Below are 19,627 nucleotides of genomic sequence, written 5' to 3'. Positions count from 1 at the left end.
GTGGGAGCTACATTAGCAGCGAACACAGGGTAACATACAGATTTGTCAAATCACCACGCTGTATCCCTGCAACTAATGTAGCATTGTGTGTCAACTGTACTGCAATTAAAATAACAAGAAGAAAGGTGCCTGGGCTGCTCAGTTGGTTAAGCGAGTGCCTTCGGCTCAGGTCATGATCCTGGAGTGCGGGGATCCAGCTCAGCATCCGGCTCCCTGCTCAGCAGAGAGTCTGCTTCTCCCGCTGACACCCACCCCCATGCACTCTCTCTCTCTCTCTTTCTCTCTCTCTCAAATAAATAAATTAAATTTAAAAAAAAAGAAGAATCACCCGATGTACAAAATTACAAAATGACTTCACAGTGTAGAAGCAGCAGCCCATAGTCATTAAAACATGGTGCTTCTGGCACATGGGTTAACAGGTTAATGAAACTGAATATAGTCTAGACATAGGGATGCATGTACTGATGGAACGCATGAGAAAATTTACTATATAATACATAAGATATTCATTAATTAATTTTTTTTTAATGGATAAGTTAAAAAATTGTCTCAGGACAGCTGGCTAGCCACTAGGGGGGAGGAAATAAAACTGAACTCCTTACCTAACTCCTTGCACCAAAACAAATTCTGGATGGACGAAATATTTATAGTTTAAATGTTTATGGTGACTAACATAACACAATAAAAATAAAATAAAATGGTCCCTTGGAATGGGATGTCATTTCTAAGAAAATAAATAAATAAATGTTTAAGAAAAACAGGAAACAGTGTTAATATTTAATCTGTGTTGGGAGTGGGGGTTGCTCTGTAGGCAATAGATCAACATCAGAACCCAAAACAGGCAAGACCAGGGAGTGAGACCTCGAGAAGGGCATCACGTTTCCTTGAAAGGGAAGCGTACCAGGGGTGTGCCCCAGAGCACTGGGCAGCAAGCCGGAAATGACGTGTAGGGATGGCACTAGGAATGCTGGCTCTCTCCTGCCCAGTCCACACTGTCCTCTTCTTAGAAAAACTGTTCTCAATTCATGCTTCTCCAGAAGGAGCAGCCCACGTTCCCATGCCACTTTCCACCACCATCACACACACCTGATGGGGCTAGCTAGCGGTGGGCAACTGACCCAAGCTAGCCAATCAGAATTCCTTTCCCAGGAATTTGGAAACAGATCCCTATGGGTGAGCCAGTTAGCTCCAAGGAGACATGCTATAAGGTCACGGAGAATCCAAAGCCAGAGCAGGCACAGGACGGCCGTAACTGTGAACAATCAAGACCCAGACGCTGGTGTGAAGCAGGCTGGTGTGCAGGGGAAGGGGAAAGAATGCCCAGCCCCAGGCCTAGCTCAAAGCCCCTGGGCTACCTCTCCACGAGGCTGGACAGTCGGTGCAGGTGACCTCTGGTTCTCGTGAGACCTTTTCTGTGGGCTCCCCATGACCGACCTTGCAGTAAGCCCTCTCTCCACCTGACTCACTTGCCCTGCTCGTTGCCCTTGCAGCATCATGACTCCTGATGTAGACGCAGCTTTTATGGATACACAGGCTAGGAAAAGCGCCCTAAGAAGAAAGGAAAAAATCAGAGCTAAGGGAGGTGGGGGGAGGAGAGGTCACAGATGGCTGTATTCTGTTTGAGAGAGATCAGAAGGGACAATGAGGCAGACCTAAGAAAACCAGACAAGTGGAAACAGCGTGCAGTCACTCAGTCCTCAGAAGGTGGCCTGTGTCCCAGAGCTTGGCAACAGAATATACTCAGAAGCTGCAAATGTGGGACAAAACGTCCCATGGTGCTTCTGTTATTTTCAAGGGAGTAGGCAAAGCAGGAAAAACAGCGATGTGCAGCCCTTGGATGATTTTTAGGAGGGCTGAAAAGCCAGCCAGGCGGCTTGAAAGGAGCTGCCTCTCCGTTACAAAGGCTGGGCTTTGCGATTCCAGGTGGGGGGAGCAGCCCTGCTGACTTTTCATAACCTTCCATTTTTTCCCTGGGATTGGTTTCCACCCCTGAGGGCGAGTGTAAAGAAAGAAGCACAATAAAAGGAATTACCCTCCGGTATTAAGACTCAGTCCCCTCCTCAATCAGAGTGGTTGTGTGGGGGCCTTTGGGCCAACGTTGGGCCTTTTGTAAAAATAGAATCAAACTTCACAGATCACATTTTGGAGAATGGAGGCTCTTCTTGAAAAGGTGGTTTTGCTTTTCTTTTTGCTTTTTAATGAGTGCAAAGGTGCAGAGCCACCACAGCTGGGAGAAAACTGTTGAGCCTCAAAAAAATGAAGGAAAGGGAAGGAAGAACCTTCTAGCAGGTGAGGGGCCGCTCTCCTTCCTGTCATGATTTTTCTAGCCAGGGAGGCTTTGTCAAGTGGCCACATCTCCCTAGCCAAGAATCTCAGCTGAAAACGGCTTGAATGGCAGCTGCTGCCTGAGGCGGGTGAGGAAGCAGGGGCCTTGCTGGGGGCACACCTGTCCAGGAGCCTCTCCTGGTGATCTGCAGGGCAGGCAGGAGGGCTGGGATGCGTTCAAGAGCCCCACCCCCTATCACTGTGTGGCTGGACGTGTCTTGGGATAAGAATGGATGGTTTGTCCTCCCTGCGTTTCCCTCCCTCTTTTCTTCAATTCTAGCTGGTTTTCAAAAGGTACATGGCAAGATAGAAAAGACAAGTAAACACCAGGATGTACTGGTTTTGTCTCCAAAATCCCATGGCAAACATTAAAGTGAGGCAGGTGAGGCACTGTCCTGCGGGCAAAATCTAAAGACACCCTCCCCACAAGAAACTCAGAAGTCAGGATAGATAATATTTTAATGTAATAGTTAAAAAATCAAAATGACTGAGTCAATTTCCCCGCAGGCTTGTTAAGTAATATTCAATAAATATCCTTGGTGTTGCTTAAAAAAAATTTTAATACAAAAAAAACTCTGATTTGTAAGGTGTACCCTTAAATTTAGGGGCTGAGAGAGATCTTCATTCACCTCATCCCAATCCCAGCCCTGCCCAGGGGAGTATCTGGAAGACCTATGGAGAGTGTAAGAAGGGAGAAAGGAGCTTACGAGAGAAAAGGAGAAAGAGTGCCTCCCTCTCCCAAACCATACAAAGGGATCCTTCCCAGCTTGAGGAAAGAGAATCCTACAGGCTCCAGAAACCCCAGGGATCCAAGTGGATGTCCTCTCAGGGGTCAGGACCTCAAAGGAGAATAATCAGTGCGACCAGACTATGGACTGTTGTACAAAGGATTCCCAAGCCCTAGAGTGGCAAGGGAGCAGCAGAGAGGTAGGCTGGGACAGAGCATGTGACAGCAGGAACCCATGGGGACGGATCGCTGAAAGCTGTCCCCCTCCATGTGGCACTTCACAAGATCCCAGAACTGGGATCCCATGTGGAACGAATGGCTGAAGTCACTGTCCAGCAGCCAGCAGGATGGGGGTACAGCCAAAACATCATTCAAATGACAGAAAATAAAATTGCGCCATAACTGTTGCATACCCGTAGTTTCAAACTAATATTAACAACTGCCATATCCAGACAGGGAAACTGAAGCCAAAAGGTTAATTAAGCAACTTGAATTAAGCTTGGATTTAAAAAATAAGAAAGGCTGTATGCATCTACATTTGATGGAGAAACATATCAGTTTCAATATATCCATTTAAAAGGACAGCCTTAGTTTTAGAAAGAATGCTTATCAAATATTCCATTTCCAGGGTTACCTCCATGATCCTCCTCCATAAAACTCAATGTCAAAGGCCTGGGAGCCTTGGCAAAGGCTGATGAGACAGGAGAGCGATCTAAGTGCCACCTGCCTTCCCCCACCTCCCTCCCGATATTCTTTTGGGAAGTTGAAACTGAGAATTTATGCACGCGTTTCCTATCAGATCAGGGGAGGGCCCAAGATCTCTCAAGTGAAATATACTTTCAGATCATGATGAAGCTATTGGCTTTCTGTTGACATAAATTACACGGGAACCACAATAGATGAAGCATCATTTTCTCCGTGCTGCGTGGTTTTGTAACAGCAACTGGATTTCTCAATGCAATTTTTCTTAAGGTCAAATATTCTTCTCCAAGTATATTCGGCGATATGAAACTTGTCAGAACAAATCTAGATATATCTTTATGTTCTTGTATTATTCACTTCCCAGATCCTATCAGGGAGATAGACAAGGAGGAAAAAAAATATACCATTAACAACAAAGGAAATATCTGATGCTACTCTGTATGGTATCTGTGTAAAACAGAAAGAATATAACCTAGGGGGGGTAAGAAAAGAAAAATCTCCACTATTTATTCCAGTAGCGCTGCTTTCTTGAAAACAATTAGAGTTTTCACTGCTCTGGGTTTCCAGCTTCTAGGACATCATCACTGTAGGATACACGCTAGGTTTAAGAAGAGCTTTCAAGGGGAAAGGGAAAAGATATTCAGTACGCATTAGTTGTAAAATGCACTTGAGCTGAAGAAATGCTCAGCTGGGCATATGGGAAAGCTTCTATGTTTGAATGAGGGAAAACAGTTGTGGAGATTCTGTCTCACAGCAACTCAGCTGTCAGTATTTGCCATGAGAGGGACGGCCACAGTGATCCCACACTGACACCAACAGCAAGGTCATACAACGTGGGATTGAGATCCAGCAAAGGGGAAAGGTATGGTTTTCCAGGTTCTCTAGGCAAGATGACATGGAGAGAAGAGCCATGGCCTTCCACAGTTATGGACTTGGATCCCAACTCTGCCACCTTCCACCTGTGAGACATGGGTCCTCAGTTTCTTCATCAGTAAATCCGAGATTTCTTCATTCAAGCAACAGATATGTATTAGGAGCCTAAAATTTTTTCAGGCACTGTTCTAGACATGGATGATACCCAGGGGAACAAAACGGAGAAGGTCCCCTCTTTCCTGAAGAGTAGGTTCCGGACCCCGGGGTCACTGAAGGAAATGAAAAAAGGGGATGGGACAACATCTCAGGGAGGCAGCTTCTCGAGGAGACAGCCTTTGAATTGAAACCTCAGAGGGCTGAAGGAAAATCATTCCAGAGAAAGAAAAAAGCCGGGAGGAAGGCCTCACATGATGCTGACTGGGCTTGAGAAAATGCCACGGGGTTTGTGTGAGGACAGCAGTGCTAGGGATGGGAGAGGAGTGAGAGATGCGATCAGTGAGGGAGGGAGGTCTGCTCAGCTTCTATAGGCCACAGTGAGGAGTTGGGTTGCATTCCAAATGGAACTGAAAGTCATTTTAAATGGCAGTGAAAAGATTTTTTAAAAATTCCACTCTGGCTCTGATCATTCATGCAAGAGGTGTGGGGTGGGACACTAAAGCCTCTACCATGGGATTGTCTGGGATTCACTGAGAAAATATCGAGGTCCGGGCAGAGTTCTTGGCTCTACATCTGTGCTCCTAAATGACCACTATTAATTATAATATCTATGGAGCCCTTTGAATATCCCCTTCATTCCATTTAATACATTGCATGAAATGATCAGCTTCGGGACCAGTCTCCCCGACAAGACAGAGCTCCTTGACAGTGGATACCAGGCTATATCCATCACTGTATTCTCGGGATCTGGTATAGGGCCTGACTCGTGACAAGCACTCTATCATACTTGCTGAGCTCAGAGCTGAATCCACGAATGACTTTTTCTTGATGGAAGGAACCCAAATAGTTTCTGTTCTTCCACTGTGAGTGTTAAGAGATGGAAATTCAGGTTTGCAAAAATGAGTGGATTAGTAAGGATGGCTGATTCTCCTTAGCAGGCACCTTAGAGGTGCTAGGATGCCAAAATGGCTATAGATTCTAGTCTCCTCAAGATCTTTCCATCAAGTGGTGAAGCCTGTTTCTTCATCCCTTAAATCTGAGCCAGCTGTGTGAATTGCATCAGCCAGTAACTGGAAGTCAGTGGTGGAAGCGACTTCATGCAAGCTCCAAGGCTAAGCCTGAGAGACCTCACAGCTACCAACCCCATGCCTGGATCCCTTCCTCCAACATGTCATCAAGCCCAGGCCGGCCTGCTGGATGGATGGCCATGTGGAAGCCGTCTGTCCCAGCCATCCCATCTCCTCTAACCAAGAACAACAAAGCATTGCCTAGATCAGGGCTGCCCCACTGAGCCCAGCCCCAAGGAAAAATGGGCATTGGTGGTTAAAACCCCGGCTCCTCTGGCCAGGAGTGGGAGGATTCTAAGGTGTATCCTACTCACGGTGTCTCAGAGTCCCCCATGCCCCCTGCCCCCCTTATTGGGAGCAAGCCTCAATTGTCCACAGCATTCCTCAGTCATGAACTCCTGCTTGCTTGGCTTTTCTCTCCTTCCCAGACTCCCTGCCCTACTCTCACCATATTTCTCAGGAGAGAGGTCCCTGTCTCAGCCTCTGCTTTCGAGAACACCATGACCCCAGAACTTTTCCCAGATGGGTTTAGCTTCCCCATCTCCTGGCCAGAAACCTCCAGTGCCACCTGCTGGAGCTTCCCTCCACCCCACAGCCCAGCTAAAGGGCTGGAGCCCTGATGTTCACACAGGCCCTGAGAGTCTTGCTCACATGCTGGAACTAGTTCTAATCTCCTCCTTGGAAGAAAGGAAACCACAGCTGAGTCTATAACCCCTCTCTGAGCTTATTGATCCCTGGATTATATCACACTACCAAAGTCACCAGGGTCCACACACTGAGGAAGCCCCAGACCCAAAGCCATTCTGTGTCCTGCCCTGGAATTCGCCTCAGTCTGGGCAGCCAAGAATTAGGGGGTCCATTCCAGGTATGCAGGGGCCCTGTCAAGAGGGTCTGGAAGGACTGGGGAAGGTCCCTGGAAGCAGTGGTCTCCTGCTCATACTAACTGGATATGAGAAACTCACAATTTCCCAGGAAAGCAGACTCAAAGAGGGTGTCTGTGTTTTGAACTTGCTCAGCAGACCCATTCCATGCCATAGGGAGCAAAGGAGAAGGGCCAGATGGGAGGTGATGGTCTGGAGGAATGTATGCCCACATGTGGATGCATCATGTGGCCAGCTAGACGGAAGGTCTGAGCCAAGAGGAGAAGCCTCGGCTAGAGACATACTGGGAGGAGGGAGGGTGAGGATCGTCTGCAAATCGATAGCAGGTACAAGTGAAGGGAGAGTATGGGAGGAAGGAAGAGGGTCTTGAAGGAACTACAACTATATTTTTTAACAGCTTTATTGAAGTATAAGTGACACACAATAAACAGCACATATTGAAAGTGTATAATTTGATAAGTTTTGACATGTATACACCCACAGATCCATTATTACATTCAAGATAATGAGCATACCCCTTGCCTCCAAAGTTACCTGGTGTTCCTTCATAACCCCTCCCTCCCTCCTGTCCCCAGGCAACCCCTGATCTGTTCTGTTGCTAGGATTAGTTCTCACCTTCTAGAATTGTAGGTAGATGGCATCACACAGAATGTAATCTGCTTTGGTCTGACTTTTTTCCTTCACTCTAATTACTTTTCTTTCCTTTTTTTTTTTTTCCTTTCATATTGTCCATGTTGTCGCTTGTATCAAGAGTTTATTCCTTGTTATTGCTGAATTGTATTCATTGTATGGACGCACCACAATTTGTTTGTACATCGTCAATGTAAGGACATTCAGACTGCTTCCACTTTTGAGTTACTACAAACATAGCACCTATGAATATCTGTGTACAAGTCTTGGTGTGGACATACACTATAATTTCTCTTGTAAATGCCTAGGGGTGGAATGGCTAGATCATACAGTCAGCATTCAGTTAACTTTTAAAGGAACTGCCAAATTGTTCTCCAGAGGGGGGAGATTATTGAACATCCCCACTGGCAATATACAAGAGTTCCAGTTGCTCCAGCTCCTCACCAACACTTGGTATGGTCAGTCTTTTCATTTTAGCCATTCTAATAAGTGTCTGGTATCATTTCACCATGGTTTTAATTTGCATTTCCCTAGTGACTAATGACGAAACAAACTTTAGCAACTGGAAGAAGACTGAACCTATCTATACAAGAGATCCGAAGGAGAAGACAGAGATGCAGGAAGAAAGCCAGAAAAACGTGGCATCACAGAGGCCAACAGGAGAAATGGCTCAGAGAGAGTGGTCAAGAGAATCAAATGATGCTAACGGTGGACTGAAAATTCTCATTTGGATTTAGTGCCTTTGGTGACATTCTAGTAGCAACTGGTTCCAGCTTCCAGCCTCTCTCCACATTTGCAGAATAGGAGTCCACTGGTCAGCACCCTCTCCTCTGGTGTGTGGGCTCCAGCTCCCTCCTCAGAGCCCCTGAGGCAAAAACACCAGCTGTTGCCACTTTGCAGCAGTCCTACATTTCCAGAGGGGGTCACAGGATCTGTCTCCTGGGAGGCCCACTGTGACATGGAGATTAGCATGCAGAAGTTTTCTTAGGAAGCGGTCTCTGGCTGGTCATCTCTGACAACAGAAAGAAGCAAGACTGGGCGAGGCAGATACTGGGATGCTGAGGCTGGGATGGCTCTTCGGTGTTGTCCCCCACTGGGGGCAAGGAGGTCGAGCCTTCCTTCCCTGCACGGACCAGTCACTGGACACAGCCTGCTGCAGGAGGGAGGTGTGACCCCGGGGGAGGCGACTCTTTCCGCTGAAAGTGATGCTTGTAGATAGTTACTGCGAGGGCTGCTACCCCGGGATCCTCTTCCTTTCATGTTCAAAAGCGATCAGGGTGGCACACTCGGCATCCACTACAATCAGTTTCTCCTCCAAGTTTCCAGGTTCTAATCACCCAGCCTCTTCCTTTGGCTCCCCAGCTCAGATTGGAAGCCATTTCCTGCTGTTAGAGTTGGCAGATCACTTCAGAGCCCCTGGTGCACTTCTGCAATGTTCCAATGCCCGCTTAAAGAATTTCTTAGGCTAAACACTCTCCTCTCACTGTTCCCAGTTTCCTGATGTGCTCCTCTGCCCAGATGACTCCAAAACCATTAGGGAGGAGGGGGTGGAGTGAGAAGCCCACGCTGGTGGGCTGGTTCTGTGTCCCACTGGCTGGGTTACATATATAACCCAGAAAGGTCAATTTGGGAAATAGCAGGATTATGTTTTGCTTTCAGCTCATGCATACCCCCGAGTCATCTGAAAAGAGCAACATTTCCATACAGAAATCTGGAATGAATCAGAGAACATGTATCCTCCGTGTGTCTGCCCTGCAGGTAGGAATGTGCCTGAACTCTCTGAGCAACTTGGAGCCTGAGTGTAATCCATTTACGGCACTGCTGACATATTAATGTGCTAAATGACTCCCTGGTGATCGGAAAACGTTAACACAGCCACAGCCTGAGTGCCTAACTTCAGGTGGAAATGAATCAGGCTCGGGGATAATCGGCTGAAAAACAGTATAAAGGAGTGTTGTATGGGTAAGGATAAATCAATGAATTCTCCTTTCCATTTTTCTGCCAGCACCAGAGGAGATTTTCAGTAAATGCTGGACAGCAAGATCAGCACATCCCAAATAAACAGGTCCTGCCTCTTAATCAAGTGTCCGTCACAACATTTAGATGTAGTCATACTGGTTTTAGGAAGCATGTCGAAACTCGCCTTCCCTGGTTCCCCTCACCAGCATTAAGAAGTCATCAGAATACAACCCACTTCTGTCAGTTAGAGCACATTTTATTAATACAGAGAGACCACAATTCACCTTGTTTGTCCTCCCAGGGGGAGTTTAGATCCTGGTAAGCACCACTCATATTGTTTGCCATGAACTTGATTACAAGGAGGAAGCAAAACACAGCATCGTTACCAAAAAGTCCTTGCTGACGTCTTATCGCCACCCCCCCCCCCAGAAAAATGTATTCAAGTCTTCAAATATACAAGTCTAAAAATATGGTACAACATTTAACATAAAGACTCAAGTTTATTTTTTAAAATATGCTTTAAAATATATTAAGCATCTCTCCTTCCCCTGATTCTCGAACGACGGGCAGAAGCCCTCCAGGCGTCTGCGTCCTGGATTTCTGTCTCGGTCTCTGTCCCTAGGGGAAGGGACTGCATAGCACCCAAGACGGAGACTAGGAGGCTTGCTCAGCTGACCGCTTGTGCTGGCTCCGGACGTGGCCCTCGCTGCTGGGGGGCACTTCCTTCTGGAGGCTCCCTGTGCTAGTCTTTCCCACCGTTTCAATCCAGGGGTGCTGAAGGACCTGGTGGGCGGTGTAGCGTTTTTTGGGGTCTACCACCAGCAACCGGCTCACCAGATCTTTGGCAGCTGTGGGAGGAAGAGAAGGAGGGGAAAAATGAAACAAATGCACGGGGCTCTGACTTTGCCTGTCCCGTGCGCAAACGGGAATCACAAACACCCATATGGGCGCCCCGTACTAGAGGGCGCTGTCCCGCAGAACTTTCTGTGATGCTGGGAACCTTCCATGTCTGCATGACCCACACTGAGCATCTGAAATATGGCTGCCCAGGCTGAGGAACGGAATTTTTATTGTCTTGGCCTTATTTAAATCGCAATAGCCATAAGTAGCTGGGGGGCAGGGGGGGCGCTACGGTGTTGGGACAGCACAGCTCTAGAGGGTGTCCATTCATTTCTAGAGTCAGGGGGCCAGGCCCACCCCGGACATCCATGGCACCCCTCACAAGAGAACAAATGGAGGCCACACACCATATGTCTACATATCTTACATTCTGAAATCAATCATAGGGCTGTTAAATAAAATCTGTTCAATCTCCTTCCTAAGTTAGTAAATATGTCTTCACACTAACAAAATTGAGAAACATGTGAAGGAAACCTAAGTAAAAAATAGCACAAATTCAAAGTGGATTCCATTTTCTGCCCAAGATCATGACTGATTCTGGCAACTGCTGGGCCAGGTGGCAGGCAAGGGGGAGGAACGACGTCTCTGTGGCTTGCTGACTCTCCCTGGCCAGCTCCGCGAGCCTCCTTTTTAATCAGGTGAAAACAAAAACACACACCTCTCTTGGGGGATGACTCCTGCTCAAGATCGGCAGCTTACCCAGCAATCAGCCCCTCCCTCTACACCACTGCCCAGCAGCCTCTTAAGCACGGAAGCCCCCAGATCTCTCCTACATCGCCCACTTCCAGCTGGGTGAGTTCTGCAAACAAAGCACCCCGGCACCCACCCCGACCAGCACCACTCTGTCCAGATCCTCAAAGGACTCGGTGGGGAGCGGGTCAGGTTTAAACGGGGAATTCTCAGACTCACGTGTACCAGTGTGGACAACTGGACACCCCGCCAACAGGTCCAAGCTCTCTCTACCCCTCTAAACAGAGGCTCCTTGGCTCCCCGGAGGCACTATGGGAAGTGTCTGGGTAAAGAGGTCTCCCCAGTCTCAGAAGTGGGCCTGCACCATTTGAGCAGGGAATTCTGGGGTTCTGATGAAGTGACCTAGAAGGGGGGCCCTGGGTTCTGGAGGACACATCTCCTTGGCTCCAGAGTCCCCTCCCTCTGTGGGGTGGGTGTGACAGAAGCGGGACCCTCTAAGCCGTGGGGCACAGGGCACGGGCCACCATAACTTTCTAAAATGATTTTTAGACCTTCAATTCCCAAGTCACCATTGGCTTGCTCAGCTCAAGACCCTCTCTCTCCCTGCAGCACACCAGCCCTCTCCCTACCTTATTTAAGGCGGTGGGGGAGGGGGGCGTGAAGCTTTTTCCTTGCCTCATTCCCCCAACCCCAAATAAGGAGACTGAGGCTGGGAAGCGCAGTTCAATAACTAATCTTAGATTACATGGTTGGAGAAATTGAGGGAAAATAGAGTCACCACTCCTATTCACCTTTTAAGCCCAAAACTCCAAGACTCAAAACCCCTGAATATTTAGTTCCTGATTTCACAAGGGTAGCAAAGTGGTACCAAAAAATCAGTAGCAAAAAAGGGGAAAGACTGCATCTGGAAGGGCCAAAAAGGAGAAAGATCCCGCAAGCCTCTGCTCCACTGAAGATAACCAAGACCTTTACCCCCCTTTTTCAGAGCCTCTGAGCTCCAACTATACCATGCCACGACCCCCGGCTGCTCACGAAGGAAGATATGCATCCCAGTCTGCTCAATTCCCAGCACTTCTATATACAAGATGACTGCGATCTCTCCAAATGAGGGTTTCCATTTCTGATATTCTTCAGTTCTAAGCTCCCTTCACTGCCTTAAGGAAAATATTCAGTGACTGCAACCAGGGGTCAAACTTATTCACTGAATCCAAAGCAAGTCCTGTTTCCCAGAGTGCTACACAAATAAATCTACGCGAAGCTCACGGTTAACAAAGGATAAAGTACAGGTCGACAGCGCCCCTCCATACCCAGTTCAGAGATGGGCCCTCTGCAGCTGACCTAAAACCAGCTCTGCAGTCAGAACCCAGGACAGGCTCCAGCTCTAACGTCGCCTCATCTCCTGCTTGGGGAAGCCAATCTCACCGTCAGAAATATTGTCCCAGTAAGGGGCCAGGAACTCAAAGTGGCCCAGCTGGATGATGTTAAAGAGCTCGTCCTGGTCCCTCTCCGGGCTTCGGAAGGGGGGGAAGCCACACAGTAGGATATACAGGATCACGCCTGCGGCCCACATATCCACTTCCAGTCCATAACCTGTGAGACAGGCAGAGACACAAGGGAAACTGAGACCAGGCTGGATCAGACAGGAGGAAAGAAACATGGGGAATTGTAGTTCTACATAAGAGAGGACCACAGCTTTGAGTAAGCGCGAGCCACTTGTAAACACATTGGGGGGCATCTCGGCTCTTTCCACTGTTTGGCGATTGTGGACATTGCCACTATGAACATTTTCACTACATCTGTACCTTTGGGGTAAATACCCAATAGTGCAATTGCTGGGTCATTGGGTAGCTCTATTTTTCATTTCTTAAGGAATCGCCACACTGTTTTCCAAAGTGGCTGCACTAGCTTGCTTTCCCACCAACAGCGTAAGAGGGTTCCCCTTTCTCCACATCCCCTCCAGCATTTGTTATTTCCTGCCTTGTCAATTTTGACCATTCTAATTGGTGTAAGGTGGTATCTCAAAGTGGATTTGATTTAAATTTCCCTGATGGTTAATGATGATGAACATTTTTTCATGTGTCCGTTAGCCATTTGTCTTCTTTGGAGAAGTGTCTGTTCATGTCTTCTGCCCATTTCTTGACTTGATTATCTGGAGCCGAGATGCCCTTCAACAGATGAATGGATAAAGGAGGTGTGGTCCATATATACAATGGAATATTACTCAGCCATCAGAAAGGATGATTACCCAACTTTTGCATCAACATGGATGGGACTGGAGGAGATTATGCTGAGTGAAGTAAGTCAAGCAGAGAGAGTCAATGATCATACGGTTTCACTTACTTGTGGAGCATAAGGAATAACATGGAAGACATTGGGAGAAGCAAAGGAAAAGTGAAGGGGGGAAATCAGAGGGGGAGACGAACCATGAGAGACTGTAGACTCTGGGAAACAAACTGAGGGGGGTGGGGGGATGGGTGGCCCGTGATGGGTATTAAGTAGGGCACATAATACAATGAGCACTGGATGTTATATACAAACAATGAATCATGGAACACTGCATCAAAAACTAATGATGTATTGTATGATGACTAACGTAACACAATAAAAATAATAATAAACACATGGGGGGACTTGGCTGCCAACACCTACAAGTGGGGGATTGACACCAGTGTTACCCAAAGCTTGGTCCTCAGACAACTGCCAGTTTGTAATCCTTTATTTCTGGTCTGGGATAAAAAAAGCATAAGTAAACATTTGGAAACTCATAGCAACTGGGCATGGCCACGACATCCAGCTGCATGGTCAAGGACAGGTCTCACTGAACAGAGTACGGGGCAGAGTTTAGGGGTTGTCGAACACACATGGTGAGTCACACGTGGCATGAGCAGTGACCTCGTCCCATGTGGCAGAACTTCATGTGGGTCCACACTATATTAGAAATTTTAAAACCTTCACCAGAGATAGTTTGAGAAGCCCTGGTCTACCCCAGCAGCTTCTCTGTCCTAGTCATTCATTGTCTCCTCACACTGAAAAAAATATTTTTACTGGCTCTCTCCTATGATTATAAAAAGCCTGACATTACTAGCTATATCCCCATGAGTGCACAGACACACACAAGCACACACCCACACACACTGATACTTCCTGTAACAAAATTAGGATCACATTGGACATATTTTATACTCTATTTCATCCACTTAATACATCATGGCATTTCCTATACAGGAATTTCCTATAAAGAATATTAAAAAAATTCCTCAAAATTATGATTTCTAATAACTGTCAGTATCCCCTTTATATAATGAATCCTTTATGTTGTAGTCTAAGTGTTTACTAACTTTCTTACACCATAGTTCTGTGATGAACATCCTAATCTATTAAATATTTGGGCACATCTCTGACTATATTCTTGAAATAGCTTTCCAGATATAGAATACAGAACATAATATACTGTCAAGGTTTTTGATACGTACTCCCCAATCATCCTCACAAAACCCAGCAACAGCCACATGGACATTTTCAAACACGCTCTAACTTTTTACCTTTGGGAAAGGAAGCCACTCAGCAGCTATAAATGGGAAGTTGGGTATTCATTATTAAGCCCCAGAGCAATGGTGACAAGACAAATCAGCAAAAAAAAAAAAAAAAAAAAAAAAAATAGAAATAAATCACTGCTGACCTCTTTATGGCCAACTTCACTGGCCTTTCCTCAGCTCTGTCCTGCCTTTCACACTCAGGAGCATTCTCGGCTTGGCTCGCCCTCCCATCTTGAAATTCGCCCCTCGACCTCTGTGGCACCATACTTTCCTCGTCCTCTTCCTGCCTCTCTGCTGCCTCATCCCCTGCTAAACTGTCCTTCCATCTCCATCCCCAGCTCTGGGCCTCCCTCCAGAGTCTGTCTCTGGTGGCCCTTCAAGAGGAGCTCCCTCCCTTGCCCACCTGGGTTGCCATTTCTGAGTCAAGGAGTCTCAAAAGCACCCGCTCAGCCCAGGGCCTGACCTCCCTGCCAAGTGGACAACTCCCTGTGTCCATCGTCATACCTCTACCAAATCAATGTGTTTAACATTTCAACCCACCCACCCCATCCCCCAAAAGAGCTTTCCAGCAGCCTGTCTTAGTCAGTATCAGCCCCAAGGCTGTGGTTTCCCTCAGCATTCAGGAAGACTATTGCTTTCCTTCTTCTCCTACCCAGGGCATCGATGCCCACAATAAAATGTCTGTGATTGCTCAGTATGCTCCTGTCCGCCATGGCCACTCTGTTGGCCACACTGAGTCCAAATTCTTCTGTCAGCCTCCCCAGTTGCAGAGAATCCAGACCCAACCTAGTCAGCTAACTGAATTTCCCTCTACCACACTGAGATCAGTCTTCTCAACAGCTCTACCAGCCAACCTCCATGCATAGTCCAGTCTCCCTGTCTTCCCTTCCCTGATGCTTCTGCTGCTGGGAAACTCTCTCCCTTCTCTCCACCAACACCACAATCCATCCAGAGCTTTCCCATCTTACATATGGCACCTACACTGATTTCTCCCAAAGTGCCATGGTGGCTAAACAGTCTCTGTTTAGCCCTGGGCTGAACAGTATTTGGAGCCATACAATAATAATAATACAATAACAATAATAATAACTGTTTCCTTTTTATGTACTTTATAGAATGTGTCACTAAAACAGTTCATTGGCTCTTCATATAATATACAAACTGGTAATAAATATTAATCATGGGGTTTGAAATAGGACACCCTGTTCCTTTAAATGCAAAGTTGTTGAAGGAGTTTTCAAGCCAATTACTATAAGAACTACTACAAATTTTTCCCATTTGAGGTAGCCATGGGTCAGTGGCACAAATGGCCTTGCTTTCTTGAGTTCCCTGGGTAATTCTCCACCATCTTTTGTCTCAATCTTCTGCCAACACACACACACACACACACACACACACACACACACACACACAATCCCTCCTCTGTAAGGGCAGCCCAGATGAGGAAAATGTCCACATGCTTTGGTCAAGATCTTCTTCAAATATTCCCATTAAAATTCAAGTGGAAGCCTGGTGCCAACTCTGAGATTTTTGACTGCTCCATATTGAAAAATACAAAATATCAAATTGTAAAAATAAGACATTTGCTAGTAAGTGAGCCAGATCCGATGGAGCAAGGTATAACGCCTACCTTTCTCAGAAAGAATTTCAGGAGCTACGTAAGTCGGAGTCCCGCACACAGTAAATATAGGTCTCACCACATGCTTTGCGAGGCCAAAATCAGCCAGTTTCAAGGTGGTAGATTTGTCCTCGTTTCGCTGAACCTGTAAAAAAACAAAATCTCCAAATAACCAAAATTGTGATGAGAACAAAGAAGAAAAACTAATGAGACAACAAGCATGCAAGGTCAGGATAAGCAAAGAGATAAACCTACTCGAGCTTGTAGTTGATAAACCCAACCTGATTTCAGTGATGGATTCTCACATTTTCAAGTAAAACACCAATGAGTTAGACTCGCTGTGTTGTCCACTACAGAAGTGCCCTATGGCCACAGATGGGTATTAAAATTTGTATCAAATTAAACATTTAGGTTCTCAGAGGCACTAGCCACACTTCAAGTGCTCACGAGCCATTGATGGTTAATGGGTACCTTATCGAGCAGTGGAAATAAAGAACACTTCCATCATCGCAGAAACTTCTATCGGGCACCGCTGAATTAGAACAAGGATCGATGATATTTTGAGCACTGACTAACATTAGTAAGGTCTCAAGAATGCCTCTGGGGGATGCGAAATTGGGCAGAAGGAAAAAAAGAAGGGGAAAGAACTAGGAATTAAAAAGATGAAGTAAACAAGCAGTGGAGAAACACTAGGTACAGACCCTAATTTGGGGGCTGGGGGAGGTGTTAAGGACCAAACAGACCAGGGATCTTTATTTCCAAATCTAAGAGTTGCCTCTGGATGGTCTTGGACAGATGTCTTTATTCATCTAAGCCTCCTTTTAAAAAGGAGGGAGGTGATAATATTCACCAATTAGGCTTCTGTCAGGAGTTCCAATCAAGGTCCATAATGTACCCTGCAAAGTCCTCATCTAAAGTAACCAACAGTCCCAGGCCGCCAGGGATTGGAGGGCTCCCAGGATGTGAGATTATCATTTTTAAAAACTAGGACAATCTCTGGGGCACCTGGTTTGCTCAGTCCATTAAGCATCTCCCTCTTGATTTCAGCTCAGGTCATGATCTCAGGGTCCTGAATCGAGCCCCGCTCTGGGCTCTCTGCTCAGCAGGGAGCCTGCTTCCTGCCCATCCCTCTCTGCCTGCCTTTCTGCCTACTTGTGATCTCTGTCTGTCAAATAAATAAATAAATAAATCTTAAAATTAAAAGAAAAAAGAATGGATCCCACCCAAATCTCATTCTTTCAAACAAATCCCAGTGACTGGCTTTCTGCTTGTTGGTAAACCAGTTCCCACAGCACAGTTAGTGTGCCCTGTCCCCATCACCCTCAAGGTATCTACCTGCTGGATGATGTGTTAGGAAGTGGTGGGTCTTCCCTAAAGGAAACAAATCTCAAAAGGTGAGCCTAGCGGGTACTTACACCACCACGCAAGACATGATAAAAGTAAAGATACGTTATATTTCACATAAAAACGAACAGCAAGGGGGCAAACCTAGCATATTTTGCAGTAAGTGAAAGATACATTGGTTTCCTCCATGCTACGCAGGTGGTTTTCCACTCCAGGGAAAGGTTAAATCATCAGGCACATCAAAATTCCAACCTTCTTCAGCGCTAGTTGGTACCCAAACAAGTAAGGTAGAAGGTCACCCATAGGTGGTCTGGCCTCCCAACCTCAGAGAGAGTTAAGACTCAGAGCAGCAGCCATCCCCCTAGGAGTCTCACCCTGGCCAAGTCTCAGGACAGCAAGAAATAAAGGCACAAGCCAAAGGGTTCCAATGCCCCTCATTCCTGGGAGGCAGGAAGCAAAGCACAGCCCAGCGATACCTGCCTGCTTCCAGCTCTCTGGCTGAAGCAGCTCTGGGCCCCAGCGGCGGACCCCTGCTCTCCACCAGTGCCAGACAGCCGCTCCTGGTAGCTGGTCTGTGCAAGCCAGGAAGATGCTGGTTCCCTATGGGGAAGGCGTTCCAAGCCCCTTTAGCAGTCTTGCCACCCATCATTCTGATCTCATGTTCACAGAAAGCAGCCCACACGATCTCTAGCAGGGAGCTTTGAATGGTGGATTCTGCAAGTGTGGCATCTTTTCCTCCCCCCTGTCATCTGCCTCTTGGGAAAGGTGCAGCCCACACGACACCTGTCGTCACATCCTGCCTGGCACCTTTACTCCCAACAGAAAGGACAAAGCTAGGGGCTGTCAAGGTCTCAGGCCCAGAGCAGATTTTATCCATAAAGGGCAGAGAGAAGAGTGGAATCTTAAAAAACAAACAGAGAAAAGTCCAAATCCAAGAAACAAAGAGTAGAATGGTGGTTACCAGGGACTGGGGAAAGCTGGTGGTCCAAGGGTATCAACATTTAGTTCTAAGACGAATACGTTCTGGGAATCCAAGGTACAACATGGTGACTATAGTTAATCATTCTGCATTGTGTACTTGAAATCTGCCGAGAGAGATCTTAAACATCCTTATGAGAAAAAAGTCACAAAAAACAAGGCAGCTCTATGAGGTGAAGGACGTGGAAATTAACCAGAGTGGGGAAATCCTTCCACAGTGGACACGTGTATTGGATCATCTTGGTGGACACTTGAAATATATCACAACTTTATTTGTCAATCACACCCCAGTAAAGCTGGGGTGGGGGGAGAGAAATTAATGCAAGGTTTTTATTAAAACACAAATTTTGTTAAATATGAGATTAAGTAAATTTACACTTGGGGTTTTTCCCAAGGCACGTTCTCAACAAAACTTTTATTTTCCACTTAAAAAAAAATAACTACAGCCCCTATGACTGTCTTGAAACCCAGACAGACAGCCAGTGCCCTGGGCATCCTGGCCATGCAGCAGAATTGCCCCCAGGAACAGAGAGCCAAGCTCCCCCCTGGAGGGCCCCTCCCGAACCCAGCACCACCTGCGGGATTGATGGCAAGGCCCTTTTGGAAACAAATCGGTAAAATCAAGGTTGAGGTGACTGGCTCTGCCCCTTCCTGGCACAGGTCTGCCCCAGACCCACTTGCCACTGGTTCTGCTGGAGGGGGACTCTGGGCGGCTTCCTCATGTCCCACACTGAAATAATCTTTTTGCGGGAAGATTCGGTATCACGTATCAGTTACAAGCACAGACTTTAAAGACCCAACACCAGCAGACTCCAGCTCACCATTCACTGGTGTAACTGGCTAAGTAGTTACATTTACTGGTGTAACTGGCTAAGAAGCCCTCTCTATGCCTCTACTTCCTCATCTGTAAAGTAAGATGCAGATGAGATGTGTGGTGAGAATTTAATGAATTAACATTTGTAAGGTGAGATAAACAGCACCCAGCACCTAAGAAGCAAGACATAAATGTTAAGTAAACCCTATTATTTTAGCCTCTGTAAAGGAGGATTGGAAAGATCAGGACTGACTTCAGACAAAATGAGAAGTATGGCAGGTTGCTCCTGATAATCTTCCTTACCCAAACTGAAGGCCCCCATATGGGCAGGGCACTGGTCCATCCTCTGCTGTGAAAGTCCCACTCCCCTCCCAACTCTTGCCTGCCCTGCATCTCATCATAGAAGCTGAATGCTCCCGGCAAAAGT

At 46.8% G+C, this 19,627-nt stretch overlaps 1 protein-coding gene across 1 annotated transcript in view; it reads right to left on the bottom strand.

The window, feature by feature from the left end:
* Nucleotides 1-9,560: 9,560 nt before the first annotated feature.
* Nucleotides 9,561-19,627, bottom strand: part of DCLK3 (doublecortin like kinase 3) — a 51,527-nt gene continuing 41,460 nt past the window's right edge. The window contains exons 3-5 of the mRNA XM_047741146.1: nt 16,077-16,209; nt 12,333-12,500; nt 9,561-10,168 (exon numbers count right to left, since the gene is read on the bottom strand). Coding sequence (XP_047597102.1) covers nt 9,975-10,168; nt 12,333-12,500; nt 16,077-16,209 — 495 coding nt within the window. The 3' untranslated portion in view covers nt 9,561-9,974. The remainder of the gene's footprint in view (nt 10,169-12,332; nt 12,501-16,076; nt 16,210-19,627) is intronic.

The sequence above is a fragment of the Lutra lutra genome, chromosome 1 (assembly GCF_902655055.1).
Source record: "Lutra lutra chromosome 1, mLutLut1.2, whole genome shotgun sequence".
In the NCBI taxonomy this organism is placed as follows: Eukaryota; Metazoa; Chordata; class Mammalia; order Carnivora; family Mustelidae; genus Lutra; species Lutra lutra.
The sequence above is the reverse complement of the archived record's forward strand: the minus strand, read 5'-3'. Positions and strand labels throughout refer to the sequence as shown.